The sequence below is a fragment of the Canis lupus genome, chromosome 18, assembly GCF_003254725.2.
Source record: "Canis lupus dingo isolate Sandy chromosome 18, ASM325472v2, whole genome shotgun sequence".
In the NCBI taxonomy this organism is placed as follows: Eukaryota; Metazoa; Chordata; class Mammalia; order Carnivora; family Canidae; genus Canis; species Canis lupus.
In genome coordinates this window covers 42,659,367-42,683,397 of record NC_064260.1, presented here as the reverse complement: position 1 = coordinate 42,683,397, position 24,031 = coordinate 42,659,367, and the positions used below count along the sequence as shown (strand labels likewise).

Here is a 24,031-nt window from a genome sequence, read left to right as displayed (position 1 = left end):
CTCCATGCTCCCAGTGCTATTCGTGGGCAGCTCAGAGCGAGCCAGCATGACCGAATAAACAGGACTTAGGGAGGCCACCACTCCTAGAATGGGGTGGGGTGGGGTGGGGATGTGGGTGGTGGGGGGTTGGAGGGGCAGGTGGCAGGGAGGTGGTGGCCTGAGGGGCTCAGCACTGAAAATGCTCCAGACTCAGGGCCTTAGTAGGATACCTCATTTAATGCCCATAAGAGGTAGGTGAGGAAATAGACTAGAAGCATCCTGTCCAAGTTCACATAGCTGAGAAGGGTTAAAGTTGGACTTGAAACACAGAAGACACTGAAGCCTGTGCTTTCACTTGCTCTGCTGTGGGGGCGATACGGCACTCGTCCCAGGACCAGAGAAGAGGTAGGGGAAGGCCAGAGCAACAAAGGAGAAGTAAGTACGTTTCTTTAGTGCCTACATCCTTCTGCATGTCATTAAAATGACATCAGACTTAATGCCTCCAAAAAGGAGCAGTACTTTAAGTGCCTTCATCTGGGAGTATGTGGGATATGGTGGTTAGGCGTGTGGCCCGGTGTCAGACTGCCTAGGTTCGTATCCTGGCTACAACTGTAAAAGGGACAAGTCAGCTGACCACCTCGAGCCTGTTTCCTTACATATAAGATGTACAGAAGGACATTCTTTATCTAATAAGGTCTTGAGGATTAAATTAGGTAATTCACAGAATGTACTTGGCAAAATGCCCAATACCTGGTAAACTGCCCATAAATCACCGCTGCTTTTATTCTCACTACTGCCTGGCATGGCAGCATTCCTACTTCCCTCCTCTGGCGCCTACAGATGACATGCTGGTGCAGCTGTTGCTTCCTGGAATTTCTACTTCCATTGAGAAGCCAGTTGCTCAGGTCTGTAACTGCTAAGAAATGGGACCTAGAGGGTGTGCATAAGTGGATTCATAAAGGGTAGGGACAAATGTAAAAGTCCTAAGAGTCACAGAACCTAAAGCTGCCCCGTCAGCACATCCTTCGAGGTTGCTACTGGCTGAGGGGGTGCGGCTCTGACACACTGCTGCCCTTCCAGGGCTCCCCCGTTTCCAGCTGCACCTCGGCCTCCTGCCATTTCTGTTAGGTACCTTCATGACTTGGGAGCAAGGCACCACAGTGCTACAGGTGCCACACTGTTTCAGCTGGCATGAAATGCTGATCACTGGATAATTCTCTGGAGGACTGTGTTGAAGGTACCCTCATCCCTGAGCTTGGGGTGAGGTGGGGGAAGAGCATGGATGCCGCCATGATTACCTCTTGGCCTTGAATCTTCGACCAAGATCTTTAAACTTCATGGGAGTAACATGGGAAGGGATGGAAGTAGACACTTTTACCCACTTCCCTCCCCCTTTGTTTTCCTTTCCCATTTTTCAATACATCAAGGAACAGAGACCAGACCTCTGAGTTCTCTGCCCTTGTTACTTGGTTCTGGCCAAGAATCAGGGTAAAAACTGGGGATTCAGTGCGTCTGCAGGACCTCGGCAGCCCAGAGCTTTAACCACAGTGGGGGGTGGGGAGGTGGGGGGGTGGGGAAGCACAGGGATTAAGAATTAGAATATTCTGGCCCCACTTTTGAAACAAGGGCACAGGCTCTCAAGGTGGCTTCCCTCCAACACAGCTGTAAGCACTGCAAGTTCCGGACCCAGGCACTCTCTCCACACGTGTTGTCCTAGCATAGCAGCGAAATGAACTCCTCCATCTTCTTTCCAGAATGCCTACTCCCACGTTCCTGCTTCAAGGAAAGGCAGGGGGGCGGGGGGGTGTGATTTCAGGCAGCACAAGGGCCACCTGAGAAACATGACTAGAATCAACAGGGGATTCACTTTCTGTCAACTTTTTGTTTCTTGAGCGCCAGCTGAGTAAGACAGTCTAGAAGAATTTCTTGACCCTTGTGGTTGCCCATCTTTATCCAGAGCCTCTTGGTCCTGAGTTTTTCTGACTATGGAGGGAGATCCTGGCGGATTTATCCTGGATGTGACTCCTCTGTTCACTTTCTGGTCCTCACTCAGCCTGAGCGGGAAGCAACAATGGGTCTCAACTCAGGCCCCAAAACCAGGCGGGGAGCTCCTGAGCACCCCCATCCTCCTTCAGTCAGAGCCCCCAAGTCCAGTGTCTGTGTGGAAGGCACTGCTGCCTGGCCCGGGCCCCAAGTCACAGCAGGAAGCCCAGGAGCCCCTGGAGCCATGGGGCTGATGGGAGGAAGCCATGACCATAACCCCCCGGAAGCTGCAAGCGGAAGGCAGGAACAGGGCGTCGCTCCTACTCAGGGTAGAAGCACAAGTCTGTGCGCCCATACAAGGTGGTGCTCCTTAAGCAGGACTTACTCATGTTTGGCTGCTGGCTGGCCAGTCCCAAGGACAGATGACAGAGCTGCCCAGGCAGGAGCATCTTGGGAGACTGTTCTAGTTAATGCAAACTTTATTTATAAAAGACTCTTAAATTAGTTGTATCATGCCATGCATTCATACAGAATACAGTGACCCTTCGGGGCTACAGGGAGAAGAGCTCACGGACTCAAAAGGAAAACTAGTCAAGAGTTTCTAATAGTTAAAAGCTAGGAAAGATCAGGACAACTTTACAAATGAGCAGTTAGAAATAAAAGACCAAGGCTACGGAGACTAGTCGGAGCTGAGCGGAGGGCAGCTGTTTACAAGTCTGTACACTAAACTACGACACAGACAGTCTTCCGGAGGCAGGACGCTGGCGGAGCAGCGGAGCGCATGGGAGGCCCGCGGCGGGCACATCCAGGCAGTCTGTGTGCCAGGCCCGCCGAGCCCCGGTGACCAGGAGGACCCCGAGTTGAGTGAGCTGGAGCTGCGGGGCACGGGGCCGGGGCCACTTCACTTGCGGCTGCTCTTTATTCTCTCCAGTCTCTTTTTCAAGTCGTCAATGTTGGCTGTGGAGGATGAGGACGTGGTCACGCTTCCTGAAGAGTGAGTCTGGTTAGAATCCAGGTCTGAGTGCTGGTGCTGCTCCCGGGACTCCCGGAGCTGAGAGAGTTTGCTGTGCAGCATGTCCGTGGAAGAGGCGACGGGGGGGACTGCTGGTTTGGAGAGCAGAGAGGTCAGCGGGGGCCGCTCGTCCTGCTGTGGAGAGAAGGACACAGTTGGCAAAGCGGGTCGGTCTGAAGCTCGGGAGCAGCAGGGGTCGGCCTGGCCTTGACCCACCCAAAGGACCGAGGCCTACCTTCGTATTGTCCAGACCACATCGCTGTCGGAGGATTTTGAGCCTCTCCAGGTAGACGGACGGTCCCACCTCCTCTCCATTGGTGTTACCTATGGAGGACACTGTGCTTGTGGGAGCGGGCATACATGAGACCTCCGTCTGAGGGGAGATGCCTAGAGGTGAAATGTGGAAAGGACACTCAAATGTACACATGTCCCCTTCTAGACTGCCCAGTTAACCTGCCGCCACAGGGAAAGATCTGGGGGCTTGGATATCACCACTGTAAGGACTAAAGAAGCCACAGGAGTTCCTCTGGAGTTGGTGGTAAAAGGGGCTCTGAAAAACCCAAGACAAGCTGAGCGAGAACTTGAAGAGACAACAGAGAAGAGCAGAATATAGGCTGGGCCGCCTGTCTACACCCTGGATATGTGCGGCGTGGGGGAGGGGGAGTTGTACTCTGTCATCCTGCCACTGACCTGGGGAATCCAAAAGCCTATGCTACGGTGTCCAGCTGAAGAACCTCAGGACTTTACAAGTTGGCAACAATTAGACTAGGCTTGGACCAGGTGATACACAGAGGGAAGTGCTTATTCAAAACCAGGGAAGACAGCAAGGAGCTCAAGGCCACAGTGTGTTCATGGGGAAGAGGCAGAAATGCAGGTGTCCAACAAACATAAAAGAGAGGGACAGGAACTGGCTCACAGGTCACTCCCAGCATGGAGAACAAGATTCTGGCAGCAGAGGGGAAGAACCAGAAAAATCCACCCGCCAGTTCTTGACATTTTGAGAATGAACAATCACAAAACATAGGCATTTTAAACACCCAAATTAGTATCAAAATGCATTATATAAGCCAAAAAGGTAAGATCTTGGGAAGAAAAACTGCCTTATGGTAAACCGAAGAGCAGCAGGTTACTCTACAGGAAAAAAGAAATCCTTAATGTAAACATGTGGAGGATACTCTGACCAGGTGCCCATGAACGAGAAAGGGAGTGAGAGATAGTAGTGATGGGTGTCTGAATACTCTCCACACGCAACCACTCCACAATCAGTGGGGTCACACGCTTGTGCTGCAAATGTCCTATTTAGGCCCAAAGTATCAGTCAGATGTCAGATGTCACCAGAAAGGGCTGCAGAAGTGAGAAAAGGGGCCCCTACACCTCGATCAAGCAAACCATGGTATGTCCGCTTACCTCCTCTAACATGCCATGCAGTACAGCAATTGTTAGGTGAACTGTTCGTGTCTGTCTCTGCCCTTGTGGACTTTAAATTCTAGCAGGGTTTTTTGTTTGCTTTTTAAAGATTTTACTTATTTGAGAGAGAGCACAAAAGAGAACAGTGAGCACGAGTGGGGACAGAGGCAGAGGGAGCAGCAGACTCCCTACTGAACAGGGAGCCAGATACGGCCTCGATCCCAGGACCCTGAGATCATGATCTGAGCCAAAGGCAGAGGCTTAACTGACTGAGCTACCCAGGAGCCCCACTTTTTAAAAAAGATTTATTTATTTATTTATTCGTGATAGACACAGAGAGAGAGGCAGAGACACAGGCAGAGGGAGAAGCAGGCCCCATGTAGGGAGCCTGACACGGGACTCGATCCCAAGACCCCAGGATCGTGCCCTGGACCAAAGGCAGACACTAAACCACTGAGCCACCCAGGGATCCCTTTTTAAGATTTTATTTACCAGCAGAGGTTTTTGTCTGTTTGCTGCCTGGCACACAGCAGGCATTCAACAGGTACTCCTGAATGACAGGAATGAAAGCTCATCCTTTTTTTTTTTTTTTTAAAGATTTATTTTATTTATTCATGAAAGACACACACAGGGAGAGGCAGAGACAGAGGCAGAGGGAGAAGCAGGCTCCATGAAGGGAGCCTGATGTGGGACTCTATCCTGGGTCTCCAGGATCACGCCCTGGGCCTAAGGCAGGTGCTAAACCGCTGAGCCACCCAGGGATCCCGCTCATCCTAATGTTAAAGTGAAACATTACTCCCCTATAGTGAAAAAGTCAGTGTCTGCAAATTACTGCTCACAGGAGCTAGAGACAAACAGCAGACCCTGGAAATGTCAATTTTAGAAAACAGCTATTGGGGTACTTGGGTGGCTCAATTGGTTAAATGTCTGCCTTCGGCTCAGGTCATGATCCCGGAGTTCTGGGATCAAGCCCCACATTGGGCTCCCTGCTCAGGGGGGAGCTTAGTTTTCTGTCTCCCACCCTGCTCATGCTGTATCTCGCTCAAATAAATTAAAAAAAAAAGAAAGAAATAAAGAAAAGAGCTGTCAAGAGCCTTAAACCAAAAGAAAGACCTCTGGGATGCCTGAGTGGCTCAGCGGTTGAGCATCTGCCTTCAGCTCAGGGTGTGATCTCAGGGTCCGGGATCCAGTCTCGCATCAAGCTCCTTGTGGGGAGCCTGTTTTCCCTCTGCCCGTGTCTCTGCCTCTCATGAGTATATTAAAAACAAAACAAAACAAAAAAACTTTAAAACCAAAAAGAAAGACCCCTGTCACCATCCAGAGTAGAGCTCTCACGTCCCACATTTAGTTCTTTTGGGAGTCCCTGAAATTCCCACTCTTACCGTCTTGAATTTGTTTGCCTATAAAACTGTGCTCCTTTGTTGTTTTCAGATTCTAATCAGGTTCCCTCTCACCATGTATCTTGCTAGGCTGAAACTTCAGTTGTGTTCTTATTTTTCTTTTGTTTTTAACACCTGAAATTATGCTTCTTCAAGATTTAAGAGTCTTTTCTTTGAGGTGTAATGAGCAGAATGTCTACATATGGATGGCATGCTACATATGGATATACCATATGTTTGATCAAGGGATTGGGGGGTAGGATGCAAATTTTAAGAAAGGTCTGAGACTGATGTTTGAACAAAGATCTGAAGGAAGAAAGGACTAGTTACAAGGCTATCTTGGGTAAGAGCATTCTACATGTAAGAAACAGCTGTTGCAAAGGCCCCAAGCAGGTGCATGCCTGGTATGTTCCAAAACAGCAAGGAGGGCAGTGGGGGCTGGAGTGGAACAGGAGTCGGAGCGAGTGGCAGGAGATGTAGCTCTAGAGGGGTCAAGGGGCCTTATAATGTAGGCCCTTGTAGGCCTCTGGTAAGGCCTTTTGCTTTTGCTGAGATACAGCCTTTGGAAAATGTTGGAGGAGCATTGTTTTGATGCTATGAATGGAAAGAATTATGGGAAGTCACAGTAGAAGCAGGAGAACAGTGCCACAAACCAGGTGAGAGATGATGATACTCATGTCAAGGAAGTGGCAGTGAAGATCATGAGAAGTGTGTGAGGATTCTGCACATGGTTTGCAGGCAGAGCCAAAAGATTTCCTGACTGAGGGGAAGACATGACTGAAAGAAAGGTCTAAGCAACGGAGGTGCCATCATCTGAGATGGAGAAGAACGCTGACGGAGCAGGTTTTGGAGGAATGGTTGCAGACTGAAGCCTGTGGAACGCCAACAGTAAGAGTTCAGGGAGAGGAAGAATCAGAGAGGCCAAGTAGGAAGAGGCCAGGAAGGCCAGGTAGGAAGAAACCAAGAGAACAGGGACAACCGGAAGCACAGGGCAGAAGTGGTTTCAAGGACAAGGAGCACTGCCCTTGTCAAACACTGGCGATGGGTCAAGTCAGGTGACAGAGTTGGCCACTGTTGTAGCAACGTAAACACCACTGGTGACCAGCAAGTACCGAGAAGCATAGGTATAAATTTAAACCAATCAAAACCTCTAGTTCCGGAGCTGGGAGCTATTTTGAGCTCCTTCCTGCAGCCACTGGAGGAAGCCATACCTGTAGACGCGGGAATGCGGCCTTTGCCCTCCCTCTCCATCTCAATCACCCGAAGGCCTCTCTCAACATAACTCTGGAAGAACTGGGAGGAATTTTTCAGAAATGGTTCAATGTCAGCATCTGAATATTTCTTCTTATATTCGTACAACTCTGCTAGGCCCTGGTTACCAAGAAAAAGGAAGAGGGGGGAGATATTAGTCGGTGACCCTTCTCCCTTAAGCAGATGCCTGCTTGGCTCGCCCCTTCCCCTCTCACCTCTTTAGTGTTTTCCTTAGAGCCAATCTTCTTAAAAATCTCAGCTAAGAAATCATTCACTTTGGCCTTTGATGATTTTTCATCCTGTAGTTGAAAGACACAAAGGACTGGCTAGACTTGAGTTATTAATCAGGAACCCACAACTGGATAAGAACTGAAGAGGTCTCAAAATCCAGACTTACTGGAATGTTCCTGTGGTAACAGCACCGGTGTCTGCAGCAAAAAACCCTAACATTCTGGTCACTAAATGCCTCCAGTCGAAGGTTTTCAACTAAATTGGCGAGAAAGGACCTGGCCCCTCTCTTCTTAAGTAGAGCTCACAGTGGATTTACCTGACAACCTTTGGTTGTGTGGTAACCACACCATTATAACTAGTTCATATTTGAAAACTTCAAGGTGGAAATGGTCACAGCACAGCAGCAGGAGAGCGACTGGCCCCATCCCCTTAGACCCTGAGAGGGTGGGCTTTAGTGCTTATGCCTCTGACAAGATCACCACCCTCAGTCAGGACACTTACTATTCGAGATGCTCCCTTTTCTGTTTCCTTATCAGACTTGCTCCCTGTCTGGTCCATGCTGTGCTTCATCATCCGGCAGAGGTGGGCCTCCAGCTCAGACTCGTTCTTGTTGTCAATCATTGTTAGGTGGTCTAGGATCTGAGGGAGACACATGCAGATTCAGATGATGGTGATGCCATATCCATGAAGTTCTCCTCAAGCTCTCTCAGGGACCAGCTGCTGTTCTTACTTACCTTGGGCCCTTTTAATTTGCATAATGTGTGCAGCAGTGTCTTTAGGGTCCTTATGGGAAATTCACTTTTGCATTGCTTCAGTTTCTCTTTGGGGAAGACTTTCATGAAAATGTGTATGTCCAGAAGAATTCTGTCCAGATTAATGCTGTTGATGGTATCAGGCAAGAGTCGAACCATTCTCCAGAGACACTATTGAAAAAAGAAACGAAAGTTAGCAAGAGTGGCTAAAGAATAAAGATAATTCCTGTCACCATTCACCTGCCCTAGGCTCTGGGGTCATTTCTGAAAGGCAGTCAGAGAAATAAGTGTGGAACATCACCATGTCTTTTGAGTTCAGCTGCTAAAACATGAACAATTTCACTCCAAGCATGTCACTGGTTAGTGTGTGACAAGCCATCCATGTAATCATCCCCACACCTCCCTCCCACTGTCTGGAGATGGGCCTTAAATGGTGAGAAGATATGGAGAACTGGGTGTGGGACCTGAAAGTAGAGTAGTTCATACAGCTTAACCAAATCTACTCCAAGGAGACAAACTCTATTACAGTGTAATAACAATATTATAGCGGTACTGAAATGTTCATCCGGGGTCTTCTATCGAAGAGGGCTATACATATCTATTTCCCAAAAAAAGGAATAAAATTTGTCTCATGAAAGTAATTGTATTTTGCTTTTAAGGACAGTTGTCTTTCCCTTTTATTTTTTTAATTTTTATTTTTTTATTTATTTATGATAGTCACAGAGAGAGAGAGGAGAGAGAGAGAGAGAGGCAGAGACACAGGCAGAGGGAGAAGCAGTCTCCATGCACCGGGAGCCCGATGTGGGATGTGGGATTCGATCCCGGGTCTCCAGGATCGCGCCCTGGGCCAAAGGCAGGCGCCAAACCACTGCGCCACCCAGGGATCCTGTCTTTCCCTTTTAACTGTTTGAGGCCAAGAACTGTTCAGGCTTGAGCTTGGGGTGTAAACTGGAGACCAAGTATTTTTTTCAGTTGTGCCTTGGTTGATTTAACTCTACGTCTTACTTTCAATTCCTCTTTCCCCATACTTTAACAAAGTATTGCATCTTTGACAGAAAAGAGATCAAATTATTTGCACTTTACCTTCATAACAAGCTCTGAGAATTTGGGAGAACTGGCTGTTGCTAGCAGGCTGTCTTGGAGCAAAACAAGTAGGGCACTAGAAAAAACATCCCAATACAACAGCATTAATAAGTTTCAAACATGCATTCCAATTAAAATCAGTAATTGAAAGGCCAAGTGTAAATATTCTGTATCCACCTAACAAACTGAGAGCACATGGATCAGGACCATCTCTGATTGCCTGATACTCAGCTGTGAAGAAAATAAACCAGGCTTTTAAGCTTCCTGTTACCACATGGCAAATGGGAAAGCTCCTTACTCTACTTTTCACGGTCACTGGTCGCTAAGAAAGAAATGCACCTGAAGTGTACATGAAAGGGCAAGGTAACCAACAAACGCTACAGTCCTATTCTAGAAAACTCACTATGCTGGCTGGCTTACTGAGTTGTTACTAGTTTTAACTGCTATCTCAGGTTGGAACACTTTTTTGGTTCATGAGGAAGGGAAGAATAATAAATCAACTTAACTAGGCAAACCTAAAGTTCTAATTGGTCTAGTGACTTTGGTTTCCATGGGTAGACAAAAGAGGTTGTTCCAAGCTCTAATGGTGAGATTATAGTTATACCTCAGGATATTGGTCTGGTCTGACTTCTCCAGCACCTTCACCACCAAGAGGTTCACAGAGCGGATCACCTGTTGTCCTTCCTCTAGATCTTCAATCCGAGAGTCCAGCATTAAGGTGATGAGGCCATGCATCAGGTCTTTCAGTACCCCTGTGGAGGCCTCCCGAGCGAGGCTCTCTATCTGAAACAGCTATCCAATCATACTTGTGTTAAAGCGGTATGGAACCCAGTGTACAGAGCAAGGAAGATATGTTCACTAACAGGTGGGTGGCACATTCTAGCAAAAAATTATGTATTTTAAAAACTTCAGGGGCACCTGGGTGGCTCAGATGGTTAAGCGTCTGACTTTGGCTCAGGTCATGATCCTGGGGTCCTGGTATTGAGGTCCTGCATCAGGCTTCTTGCTCAGTGGGGAACATGCTTCTTCTTCTCCCTCTGCCCCTGCCCGCCCTCCCCCTTGTGCTCTTCTCTCTCAAATAAATAAAATCTTAAAAAAAAAATTTTCAGAGTATTTGGAGAAAAAAAAATCATCAGACTCCCTTAAACCTCCAGAAATAGCCAAAATTAACTGGAGTGCTTCCTTCCTTCCTGTTATAAAAGTACTTTTAGTGTGAGCAGTTATCTGTGACAATGCAGCCAGGGCCTACCATGCCTGATGAATTCTAGGCAGGAAGCAGAATTCTAGGCAGTATATAAGTAAGCATTCTATTTTGTACCCGAACAATAAGGCAAGCTGGGGTGTCCCCCAACATCCAGTGAAAGTAGTAAATTACATGTAAAACCCTGTAAGTGACATGGGACTTGCTGGAACTACACTGACTCAGGCTTTAGAACCCAGACAGGATGAGACTGAAGGGAAGCTCATGTTCTGCAGATGTGGCCTTACCGAAATCATGTTGCCAATGATACAGCTATACAGCTTGATGATCTCATCTTTCTCCAATTTCTCATCGGCCATATGTGTATTGTAGATGAGTCTTAGTTGCATGAACGTGGCTATCAGAAATTGATCAATATGGCCAGACATCGCTTCAGCTTTGTCTTCCTGTCTCAGGACCTCATCAATCTGGTAACAAAAACCCAAGATATAGTCTCCAAGCGTCATATTTTTAAGTAGTAGGAAAATACTTACAAGGATGTCTCTGTAATATTTATTTGCAAAGCACTTATATCTTACCTTGAAAAAAATCTAGTCACTTTACATATAAATAGTCCTTAGGGAGTCTAACATTTAGCACATGTTTATTGAGCAAGAGACTGTTAGGTCAATTAGTCACAGAGCCTATTCTAAAAGGTTCACTATCTAGATCAGGGAATATAATCCCAATGTTTAAATGTCTCATCTATTAAAGTGTTTTAATTCCCATTATATCTCATTTGATCATCCAACAGCTCTGAGAAGGAGTAAGGTAAGTAAGATCTCCATTTATCAGATAAGTAAAATAAAGCTCAGAAAGATCAGACTACTTAGTCCAAACTCAAAACTCAGGTTTCCAACATCCTGATCTGGTGTTCTTTTTGCTTTGGACCATTGGCTGTCTCTAATCATAAAATGTACTGCTATGGGAAAAAATGTATTTCCTATTCACTACTGTAAAAATATCTTTATGATTACATAAATAATTCCTGGAGACAAGCATGCTAATTTTCAACGACCATCCTTTCATGCAGGGGTGTCCTACTGTGCAATTCCAGGGAGCAGCATGGAGACAGACTGCAGTGTGAACAGTGCCCCCTGGTGGTGTGGAAGCCAGTGGTCCTACTTCATTGATAACTATGCATGTTTAGACACTGTAAGAACACACAGTTTTATACAACGAGTTGTTTAACAATGCTGCTTCAACACCGACACCATAAAAAATACTTTTTTTCCCCCAGGGGGGGAGCTTACTTTTTTTTCTAAGATAATTAACATTAATGCCTGGTCAACATCTTTCATGTTCACAGAATCATATACAAGCATACTTGCACACATAAACGAGATCAAGGTTTAGGGCATTGTTTATTCTACCAGAGGATTATAGTACATACACGTCTCTGCATCTAGCTTTCCTAGCTCAACAGAATATTATGAAAATCCCCAAAGGCCACAAGAATAGCTCTATTTAAAATAAAATAAAAAGCTCTATTTTTAAAGCCTTCTTAACAGTCCACATAGGCATGTACCAAAATTTACTCAATCATTCCCTTACCAAACTTTCAATGTGTTTCCAGTTTGGTTATTTTATTTACTATAAATAATGTTACAATAAACATCTCTGTATATGTATCCTAACATACTTGTGTTTATCTATCTAAAAGAAAGAGTCCCAGGAGTATAGTTTTTTAGTCTGAAGAAGACAACAATTATGGTATAATAGATATTACCATGTTGTTCTCGTTAAAATACACATTTAATTCACATTTCTATGTTTGTTTGTTTTTTTAAAGATTTTATTTATTCATAGAGACACACACACACAGAGAGGCAGAGACACAGGCAGAGAGAGAAACAGGCTCCATGCAGGGAGTCGCACGTGGGACTCGATCCCAGGTCCCCAGGATCACACCCCAGGCTGCAGGTGGCACTACACCGCTGCGCCACTGGGGCTGTCCTACATTTCTATGTTTAATGTATGAGTACTATTATTACAGAATCCCTATCAACTGTGTGTTATTACTTTTTGTCACTCTGAGGGAAAAGTGCTTATTATTACATTAATTTGTACTTTGTGGCAGAGGAGGGCCCGGACCCCTTTTTATGTTTTTACTGGCTTGGCTGTTTGGAGATATTCCATGATTTGCCTATTCACATCCTTTGGTCATTTTTCTGTTGGGTTCTCCATTTCTCATAAAAATTCATAAGAGCTCTGTTTCCTGTAATTATTAGTCCTTTGTTGGTCATATGGGATGCAAATATATATCACAATATACCACCTGTTCATTGACAGTATATGGTAGAGTTCTCCAGATTAAAATCTTAAAAATTTTGTATGATCAAATGTCTTATTCTGTTCTGGGTTTCCTTGTTTTTTAATGGTCTCCCCAAATTCTCTGGTTATTTAAAAAAAATTTGGGCAGGGGGAATCAATTGTTTTAAATTTCCACATGGTTACAAGGGTCTTATTTTTTTTCAATCTCTTCCTCCTCTGTAGTTGGTTCCTTCCTCACTCCTGACACTTAGATTTTTGTTCTCTCATCAGGCTAGTAAAGAATTTATTTTGTTTTACGAGGAACAAATTTAGATTTATTATTTTAAAAATCCATTTCATGAATTATAGTTTACCTCCTACTTTTAAATTTCTTTGGATTTATTTTTTATTTTTCTAATTTCTCGTATGTACTGAGTTCCTTTATTTTAGCCTCTCTTCAATAATAAATTCATTTCAGGCAATATATTTTTCTGAGGTCAGTAGTTTCAGTAGAGTTTTAGAGAGAAATGCTTTCCTATTCACTATTAAGATTTTTTGGGGACGGCTCCTGTGTGGTTCAGTCTAGCCTCAGACTCGATTTTGGCTCAGGTCATGATCTCAGGGTTGTAAGATCAAGCCCTGAACTGGGCTTCACGCTCAGCAGAGAGCCTGCTTGGGATTCTCTCCCTCTGCCAGCCCCGCCATCTCCACTCCTGTCATTCTCTCAATCAAATTAACAATCTAAATTGTTAAAAATAAAGAGTTGTGGGTTTTTTTATTTTGGATCAAAGGGTTAGTCAGGAGCATGTTTCATACTTTTCCAAGTATTTTTTGTGACATTATTTATTAAACAAATTTGTTGGTCAGTATATCTTTATCATAGCATTTGTTAAGATATGAAAAAGTATAGACATTTTCAGAGACTATAAAATTCTCTTCACAGATATATATATCAAATCTGGTATATATGTTTACTAATATTTTTTTAAAGAAGATTTCTTTCAGACGGAGATGAGTTGGAGGGGGATTGGGGCAGAGGGAGAGGGAGACAAGCGGACTCCTTGCTCAGCAGGGAATCTGATGTGGGGTTTCATCCCAGGACCCTAGGATCATGACCTGAACCGAAATCCAGAGTCAAACGCTTAAATAACTGAGTCACTCAGATGTCCCACTAATATTCTTTATTAAGCTTTAACTTTAATATAACATACAAATCCTAAGAATACAATTTTTTTTTAAAAAATTACTTATTTATTCATGAGAGACTCGGGGAGAGAGAGAGAGAGAGAGAGAGAGAGAGACAGACACAGGCAGAGGGAGAAGCAGGCTCCATGTAGGAAGCCCGATGTGGAACTTGATCCCAGGACTCCAGGATCACGCCCCAGGCCAAAGGCAGGCTCAAATACCGCTGAGCCACCCAGGTGTCCCCTAAGAATACAACTTAACGAAATTCTATGCCTATGCATCCGGACATCTGCCATTGAGGACAAGCTATAGGACACCCAAAGCATCCTAAAGCTCTCTTCCTGCCCCCCCCCCCCATGCTGGTACCTTGCCTTCCACCAGGGGTTACTATTCTTTCTGGGTTTTCCTTTTATTTATTTATTTTAATTTTTATTTATTTATGATAGTCACACAGAGAGAGAGAGAGAGAGAGGCAGAGACATAGGTAGAAGGAGAAGCAGGCTCCATGCACCGGGAGCCCGACGTGGGATTCGATCCTGGGTCTCCAGGATCACGCCCTGGGCCAAAGGCAGGCGCTAAACCACTGCGCCACCCAGGGATCCCCTTTTATTTATTTATTAAAAAACAAAACAAAACCCACTATTCTGACCTCTAAACTGGTAAGAATTATTTAATTCCTATGTCCCTATTTTTCATCTACTACATCTGTCCCAATTGTCTTAATCTGTAACTTGTCTTTTCATTTTTTCTTTTTTTTAAAGTATACTTCACAACCAATGCGGGGCTTGAACTCATGACCCTTAGATTAAGAGTCACATACTCAACCGAGAGCCAGCCAACCAGCCAGGCACTCCACTTGTCTTTTCATTTTGTTATAGACAAGAGTATCTTGGGATAAGAGGAAGTTTTTAGAAATTTTAATGTAGTAAAAGATTTCTATTTTTTCCTTATGTTTTTTGTGTCTAGTTTAAAAAGAAATCCTTACATAATGTGAAGTAAAAAATGTTCTCCTATTAAGTTTTCCTTTTCACATCTAGGTCTTTAATTCATCTGAAATATACTTTGGTGCAGGAAATAGCAATCTAATTATACTGTTGTTCCCATGGAAAATAACTAGTCCTAGCACCATTTACTTATTAATCTAGGTTTTACCAAGTGATTTTTAATGTCTTTCTGTGTTAAGTTTCCTATAGATGTGAGTCTATTTCTGGACTCTGTTCCATCTCAGTGGTTGAGCTGCTTGTCTGGGCCAATACTACACACTATCTTAGTTACAGTGGCTCTGTAGCCAAAGGTGATGCTGGTGATAGAAGCCCTCCACTATGTCCTCATTTTGAAAAAGTCTTGACTTCGCAATTTTTTTTTTTAAGATTTCATTTATTTATTCATGAGAGAGAGTGAGAGAGAGAGAGAGGCAGAGCACAGGCAGAGGAAGCCTGATGTGGGACTTGATCCCGGGACTTCAGGATCACGCCCTGGGCCAAAGGCAGGCGCTAAACCACTGAGCCATCCAGGGATCCCAACTTTGCTATTTGTAAGCCCTTTTATCTCCCATATAAATTTAAGAATCTGCTTCACAACTGCAGAAAACTGTTGAGATTTTGATTAGAATGGCTTTGATTTGATAGGTTAATTTGAGAACTGGTAATTGACAACCCCGAATCCTGTGAACATAGTATACTTCCATTTATTTGGAAATTCTCTAATATCATTCAATTTTCCCTGTAAAGGTCTTATATAGAAAATGCCTGATTTATTCCTAGCCACTTAAACATTTTTGTTACTGAGAGTTTTATTTTTATCTCTTAATTTTCTTATGACAGTAAAAATTATATAATATAAAATTACCATTTTAGCCATTTTTAAGTATATAATACAACAGTATTAAGTACCTTCACAGTGTTATGTAAGCATCACCACTATTTCCAAAACTTTGCTATCATCCTAAACAGACTCCATACTCCTTAAACAACTCTCCATTCCTGTCTCCCTGGCCCTGGTATCCTCTATTCTACTTTCTATCTTCATGGATTTGCTTATTCTAGATACCTCAAATATGTGGAATCCTACAGTATTTGTCCCTTTGTGCTTGATTTATTGCACACAGCATAATGTCTCCAAGGTTCATCCATCTTATAGCATACATCAGAATTTCATTCATCTTTATGGCTGAATAATATTCCATTGTATGTACATTCCACATTTTGTTCATTCACCTGTTGATGGACTCTTGTTTTCCACCTTTTGTCTGCTGTGAATAATGCTCCTATAAACACTGGTGCACAACTATCTGTTTGAGTCCCTGCTTTCTGGGAGTGGAATTGCTGGATCTTATTGTAAGTCTATGTTTAACTTTGTGAAGAGCCACCAGACTGTTTTCCATAGTGGTTGCACCATTTTATGTCCTCACCAGCAATGCAACACAGGTTCTCATTTCTCTACATCCTTGCCAACATGATTCCCATTTGTAGAAAAAAAATCCTAATGGGTGTGAAGTGGTATCTCATTGTGGTTTTGATCTGCATTTCCCTAATGACTAGAATGGCAAACAACTTTTCATGTGTGTTTACTAGCCATCTGTGTATCTTCTTTGGAGAAATGTCAGTTTAAGTTCTTTGCCCCCCCCCCCCCAATCTTTTTGTGGTTGGTTGTAGTTCTTTCTGTGTTCTGGATATTAATCTTATATCAGATATATAATTTGAAAATCTTTTCTCCCATTCTGTGGGATGTCTTTTTACTCTCTTGATAGGGACCTTTGATGCATTAAACTTTTAAATTTTGATGAAAGTTCAATTTAATTATTTTTTCTTTGTTGTCATTGCTTTTGGTGTCATACCCAAGAAATCACTGCCAAATCCAGTAACATGAAGATTTTCCCCTAATTTTTTTTAAGGTTATTATAAGAGGCATGATGAAAGATTTCACAACTTCACTGGAATGGGCAGCTTCACACAATGCCATCTCAATAATGATTTATTTCAGTCTACATACTTTCTGAGAATGTTACCATCTCTAAATAAGAAATAATCCTTGGAACACTTGGGTGGCTCAGTTAGTTAAACTTCTGACTCTTGATTTTGGCTCAGGTCATCTCAGGGTCATGGGACTGAGTTCCGTGTTGGGCTCTGTGCTCAGCAGGAAGTGTGCTTCAGATTCTCTCCCTCTGCTTGCTCTCTTTCTCAAATAAATAAATCAACCAAGAAAGAAAAGAAAGAGAAAGAAAAAGAAAAGAAAGAAAGAAAGGGGGGAGAAGGGAGGGAGGGAGAGAATAGTTTTCCTTGAGGTTTTTCTGGAAGCAAAATGCCTCCTTCGGTTGCAGTTGGCTGTACTCCTTTCAACCAACACTTGGTCAAAGAGGGAAAGAAACTTTCTTAATGCCTGTCCTGCCATGACTCTGGCCACCAGAGTTCATACTCTGCTCTTGAGCTGCCACTGCCACAAGACCCTTCCCCCCATATTTTCTTCTAAGAGTTTATAGCTTTAGCTATTATATTTGTCTTTGATCCATTTTGAGTTAATTTTTTTATATAGCATAAGAGTCCAACTTCATTCTTTTACATGTGGATATCCATTTTTCTGGCATCATTTGTTGAAAAGACTGTTCTTTCCCCACTGAATGATCTTGTCACCCTTGTCATTCAGACCACTAATATGGTTTCTGCAGTGATCATCCTCTCCCTTTAGTCCATCTACTCAATTTTAAAATTCTGAAACCATGTTTTATTTTATTTTTTTGCCAGAGAGAATCTTGATATGTAATAATAAGTCCTCTTTTTATTTTATTTTTATTATTTTATTTTTTTTTAGTAAGTCCTCTTTAAATACTCTTTCCACACCTTATTCCCTTCCCCTGTGGTCATCTTGTCCCCTCTAGCAATTCCATTGTGCTAAGAGATTACCATTCTGTTTTTTTTTTTTTTTTTCTTCCCCGTTACTGAGTCTCTTATGGTGTGGTTCATTATTATTCTAACCTAGTCAGGATTCACTCTTGGGTCTGCCTTCGGAAAGCCTCAATTTTGGCAATCTGAGAATGGGAAACATGGTAGTTTCTCCCCTTCTAAGTTTGTGGTATGCCAGCTTGCAATCTATCAGTCATACAGCACAGCATTAAGAGCAGGTACTTCTGCTCTTCTGTCTCTGAAGGTACAAAACCTAGAGACTTCCCAGCCTCAGCCAGTGAATTCAGCCTTTTTGTTTAGCAACCTATAGTTCCCTGGGGGCCAGGGAGAACACTGGGTCCTCCTATTAACACTCATATAAACCACTGCTGTCCTTTATTTAGGGGATCTTCTGGTCTTCATGGATGAAAAGAGACTTCTTTCCAGGATTTTTGGTGTTTCCATCTTCTTCCCTGGGCTCTGCACTATTGAACTTCAGGTTTTCCTGAAGGCCTATATGTGGAAAAGGCTTTTACTTGTACCAGATGGAGCTTGAAACTTGTACATACTTCAGATACCAACTACCTGACCCAGCAGCTCCTCTGCTCAGATGGGTTTGAAGTCGATGGAGAAAGGCAACAGGAATGCATGTATTAAAGTCACTATTTTGGGGATCCCTGGGTGGCGCAGCGGTTTGGCGCCTGCCTTTGGCCCAGGGCGCAATCCTGGAGACCCGGGATCGAATCCCACGTCGGGCTCCTGGTGCATGGAGCCTGCTTCTCCCTCTGCCTGTGTCTCTGCCTCTCTCTCTCTCTCTCTATCATAAATAAATAAAAATTTAAAAAATTAAAAAAAAAAAAATAAAGTCACTATTTTCTAGAATGCCCTCCAATGTCGAAACTTAATAGGAGACGATTTGTCAAACAATAGCAAAAATCTTTTGCTGAGATCCCCAGTTCTTCCATTTCTAGCCTCTGCCTTCACAGAGATATCAAACAGACTACTCAAACTTAACACAGCAAAGACATAGCTCTTCATTTCCAACCTCAAGATTGCTCTTTCTTCAGTTTTCCCTATTCTCAAGAAACACCACCATCCATCCACCCAGGTGCTCAAGCCAAAAATCAAGGAGTTACTGTTCTTTTCTTACCTTACTTTTCACATCCCATCTGTCTCCAAGTCTTGTGGATGATACTTATCTAAAGATACTCTGGAACCATCCACTTTTCTTCTTCCCCACTATGATAATCCTGGTGGATGTGATATTATCTTTTATATAAATTTCAGTCATAACTTTGTAACAGATCTGGTCTTAAGAGAATGGCCAGAGAGACATTTTCCCCAATAAAAATAAAGTACAAACATTATAGAAATGTTGAAATATAATAAAGGAATTTATAAAATCCTAAATCAGTTGAGAATAAATTGTCAATCTGATGCTCCACGCCCATCTCATACTTCGCTATGTATTTCTTTGTCACAAGGACATTCTCCTTCATACTCCCTGAGGCACACTCAAAATCAGAAGATTAGTATTGACATTGTTACCATTTAATCCTCAGGCCCTATTCTATTTTCTCTAATTGCCCTGATCACATTCTTCACAGCTAAAGGCCAGTCTAGAATCATGTACTACATTTAGTCATGTCTCTCAGTCTCTTTTTGGTCTAGACTAGTCCTTAGTCTTCCCTTGACTTTCTTGACCTTGACATTTGTAAAATATCCCTTTGTTTGCATTTGTTTGAGGTTTCTTCATGATTAGATGACATTAGGAATGTCGGCAAAGTGATGCAGAATTTCCACTGGATCCTACAATGTGACACAGAATTTCATCTTGTCTTATTACTTATGTTCACTTTGATCACTTCAAGGTGATGTCTGCTAAGCTTCTGTACTGTCGACTTAAAGTATTTTGTATTTTTTGGTTACTTTTTGTATATTAGTCATTTGCATTTTGTGGGGTGGTACTATGAATCTGTAAATATCCATTTCTCTTCAAAATTTTAATTTATATGGGTATGGACTTGTTTCCTATTTGGTTACATTTTATTGAATGTATTTCCTAAATTTTATTCAGTTCATTGGGTTAAACCCTATCATTATCATTATTGGTTTTGATGTTGGGTCCTTCTGACCTGTCCCTATCATTCTTTGAGCCTTTTCCTACTATCTGGTACAATACGATGTTCCAGGATTATCCTATATTTTTCTAATTCAGCCCTAGAATCTACCCCTTCTCCAAGGAGCTCTCATTCCCCTTTAGTGGAAAATGGTATTTAGAAGCCAAGATCTGGAGGTGCTGGTTACTGTTGGGGCATTGCTATTCTTAGGTCCTCTCAATTAAAAGAACTAGGGAATATATGTATATTACATACATACATATATATCTATAGCATATACTTATACCACATATATACATATATACACATTTACATCGATATTTATTTCTACTTTTGAAAATCATGAGTTCATACTGACACATCGAATCTAATTCTGGTCCAATACCAGAGTTTATTCTATTTTGCTTTCCTTTCATATTTTAGTGGTTTTATTTTCTGGCTGTAAGAAATGTGACTTCTATTTTCCTTATATTTCTATGGCCAATCTCTTGGTATGTAACAAATCTCCCATCTCTGCCCCCAGTCCTTCCCCATGCAGATGCCTATTTCTCCAGCTTCATTGCTGACTCCCCATTCTGAGCCACCTGCATGCTGCCTCGTGCCCAACACACGTGGATATCCTCCTCATCTTGCCTGGGAATCTATCATGCCAGAGTGGCTGTCTACACAACATCCTCTTTATCTTGCTTGGGCTCTGACTCCTGACTCTGCATCACCCCTCCTGTAAGACACCATCCTCACTCTTGCATTAGGCCATGATGGCTCCCCACCCCCACCACCTGCCACAAGGTGGATGCCTACCTTGCTCTACCAACTTACTGGCTTTCCAACTAGATTGTTAGGAAAGGGAAGCAGAAGAAGAGAATGATTTTTAAAAATTACATAGCTTCTTTACTCAAAATTCTCTAATGGTGTCCCATCACACTTAAAATAAAATCCAAACAACCTACCAAGGAGCTTTAAAGATCTACATCGATGAGATGATCTCTTTTTTTTTTTTTTTAAGATTTTATTTATTTATTCATAGAGACAGAGAGAGAGAGAGGCAGAGACACAGGCAGAGGGAGAAGCAGGCATCATACAGAGAGCCTGACATGGGACTCGATCCAGGGTCTCCAGGATCACACCCTGGGCTGCAGGTGGTGCTAAACCGCTGTGCCACCGGGGCTGCCCGATGAGATGATCTCTGTCCACCTCTCGAATCTCATTCTGTACCATTCTCCCACTTGCCCACTCTGCTCTGGGTACATGGGCCTTGTGTTGTTTCCTTGAATATTCCAAACTCATTCTTCCCTATAGCTTTTGTATTAGCTGTTCCCTCTGCTTGCATCCCTGACCACCAATCTAAGTAACTACTCAGCTCCTCTCTTTGATCACCCCATTTGAGTTATATTTACACAGTAAATGCTATTATCTGGTATTTTCTTATTTACTTATCTTTCCCTGTCCACTAAAATGTAAGTAAGTTCCATGAGATTTGGTGTCTACTTATTCAGTGCAATATCTCCAGCCTCTGGTGAATGAATGCAAAGTGTAAAGAGCAAGTGTCTATGAGAGCCATATCCAGGGAGGCAGGTGATGACACTGAGTGGTCCCTGTGCAAAACTTTTTCATCACGGCAGTGCTGAATGCGGCCTACACCTCCTTTAATTCTGTAACCAGTACGCAGCCACCACTTGTACAGCCTCCAATGCCAATGGAATTACTGCCATGGGTAATACCCCCATTACCTGTGTCAGAGCTTGGATGCTCGTGTTGATGTCACCACTGGCAACTTGGGAGATAATGAAATTGATTGTGGATGCTGTATTACTGTGCATGTCATCGAAGTGTGGAGAAACAGCCCGGATTCTAGAGAGCAAAGGGAAAAAATTCAATCTTTGTTACAAGACATCCCAGTGGCATCTCCAGGTCTTTGTAAAGAACTGTTACCAGCCATACAGTAATCAGTTCTAAAAAGTTCTGACTGCACAGAAATCTCTTTTCATCTGTGCATTCTCATGATCAGACACTGCTGACACTTAAATGAGAGAGATTAACTTACTTGGGTTCAGGAATAAGGACTGGTTCAAAAATGTCATCCAATTTGTGCTGAACAAGCTCTGGCATTTCACATCGGACTGTACCATTGTCATTCTCAATCTCATCTAGATCCAGCTGGAATTCTCGGCGCACTATCTGGGCTGCCTCAGGATGTCCACTCATACTTCGGGCTTGGCTAAGGGAAGCAAAAGGAGGCTCCTGAACTAAAGGAGATTTCTGAACCAAAGAGCAAGAGTAGCACTGCCAGTTGTCCCAAAGCTTCAAGACAGATGTTCAACTTCTGGTTTCAGCCCCCCTGAATGATGTAAGTCCTTGAGTCTAAGCAAGTGCCTTCAATGGGCAACAACACTGGTTCATGAATACCCTTGGAGGAGATCATTCTAGCTTGTATTTAGAATACCTTTCAAATGATAAGTATTCTCTCTAGTTCACTAAAGCCAACAAACCTTGTACTGCTATTTCAGATGGGGCAGAAAATGATTAATAAAATATACAGACTAAAAGCTCTCTACTTGGGCAAAAATTTAAGAAAAATCTTGATTGGCTGGCTCTTTTCTGCCAAATTAACTGGTGTTTAAGTTTTTCTAATCATAAGCATTCTTCCATGCAGTGTTTGGAACATTTTATACGTTGAGGGACAGTCACCTTCACTCTTGACAGGTCAGGGACAGCATTACATCCAAGCGATAGGTATTTAAGGCTTTCAAATTCAAATTGGTTAACATTAGATATTGCATATAGCCCAAAATAGAGCTGTCTTGCTTAGGAGGCTATATTTTGAGTCTCTATGCCAATTCTGTGTTGCATGCATTTTACTTATCAGCCATATCTGAAGAATAGGAACCTGAGCATGGCCAGGTATAACACAAGGAAAAAGGTGAATTTAGCTACTTGACATTGAGTTGACACCTCTGCTAGCCAGTTGACTTCTAGGGAAGGACTGATTCATGGGATACTTATGGATACCTTCTAACCTGTTTAGAGTTATAAACTCTAAACCAATTGCCCTCCAGAGGGGATGAATCCAAGTCAGAAGTTAGAAAGATATAAGAGCCCTGCTAATGAGAAATTAGCAGGCAGTACTTACATCCTATAAGTGCGATACATAATTCTGTCCACGGAAAAGCAGTGAAAGAAGGCACAAGACTATTTAGAAGTGGTTTTGAGACAAAGACAAAGACAATGAAGACTGAAGGATTAAACATTTGGCTACAAGACATTTCCCCAGACATTCTGTCATGCATGGTAATGGCTACAGAAACTCAAGATTATGTTACAGGATAAGCTCTAAGCACACAAGGCAAAGGCCACTGAGATGTTCTTAGACAAGTGTCTCCATCTACATACTTGAGTTTGGAGGACATGTCTTCTGCTGGTCCCTTGCGCAACATGTTGGCGTTGGAGTTTATGCTCTGCGTGCGCGGAGGTTTCTCCTCCACCTGTTTTACTGGGGCAGCTGAAGGCCTCTTTGCTGACCGCTTAATCCTCTCCTCAAGCATGCTCATATCTTTTTCAGAGAGCTGTAAGAAGAGCCCAAATTTAATTTATTCTCTCCAGAATATGAAGAGAATTAAAAACCTAATTGGAAGATTCAAGAGTCAATATCCATTCATATATTGAAGCAAGCAGAACCTACTATGTTGGTGTAAGTTTATTTTCAAAACACTAGCTACATTTTCAATCAACTATTGTTAAAACTTTCTATATTAGAAGACTCTATGAAAGAAAGAATACAAAAGGAAAGGATATTAATAACTACAAAAGAAAAGACCAAAGAGTAAATGACGCTTCCTCATGTCTCTTGTGTCACCACTACGTCAACTAAAGGCAAGAAGCTTCACTTTTGATCATCTGTAAAATTCCCATTTGCTTTATCTCCTTCACTGACCTGTAGTGAGGATGTAAACAGTTAACACAGGTAAAAATATATAAAAACCGTGCAAATATATATAATACTAGGATATAAGTGGAGCAAAGGACTGAGATACAACCACAAGTGACTGGCTCAAACAAGTAATAAGCAATGAGAGCACCTGACATGTCTGCATAGTGTGGCTTGTAGCTGTAGCTAAAGACTCTTCTGATCTGACAGGTACCAGAATTATACCTATGAATACTTGTTCACTAAAAACTAATTGCACTAACAATTCTAGAGCAGATTTCTTAGGCAGAATATAAACCCAGACTAGCTCAGGATTTCATTCAAAAACAGTTCTCAGGACACTTGGGTGGCTC

At 42.8% G+C, this 24,031-nt stretch overlaps 1 protein-coding gene across 6 annotated transcripts in view; it reads right to left on the bottom strand.

Moving 5' to 3' along the window:
• Positions 1-2,423: 2,423 nt before the first annotated feature.
• CKAP5 (cytoskeleton associated protein 5) overlaps positions 2,424-24,031 on the bottom strand; it is a 107,179-nt gene continuing 85,571 nt past the window's right edge. For 3 of the 6 annotated variants that reach the window (XM_025452046.3, XM_025452044.3, XM_025452045.3), the window contains exons 33-44: positions 23,144-23,316; positions 21,798-21,971; positions 21,484-21,604; positions 10,566-10,745; positions 9,682-9,869; positions 9,078-9,153; positions 7,977-8,165; positions 7,744-7,881; positions 7,227-7,310; positions 6,972-7,131; positions 3,210-3,361; positions 2,424-3,109 (exon numbers count right to left, since the gene is read on the bottom strand). In XM_025452046.3, the coding sequence (XP_025307831.1) occupies positions 2,864-3,109; positions 3,210-3,361; positions 6,972-7,131; positions 7,227-7,310; positions 7,744-7,881; positions 7,977-8,165; positions 9,078-9,153; positions 9,682-9,869; positions 10,566-10,745; positions 21,484-21,604; positions 21,798-21,971; positions 23,144-23,316 (1,881 nt within the window). In that variant the 3' untranslated portion in view covers positions 2,424-2,863. The remainder of the gene's footprint in view (positions 3,110-3,209; positions 3,362-6,971; positions 7,132-7,226; positions 7,311-7,743; positions 7,882-7,976; positions 8,166-9,077; positions 9,154-9,681; positions 9,870-10,565; positions 10,746-21,483; positions 21,605-21,797; positions 21,972-23,143; positions 23,317-24,031) is intronic. The other 3 variants (XM_025452047.3, XM_035701105.2, XM_025452049.3) reach the window with 3 other exon arrangements.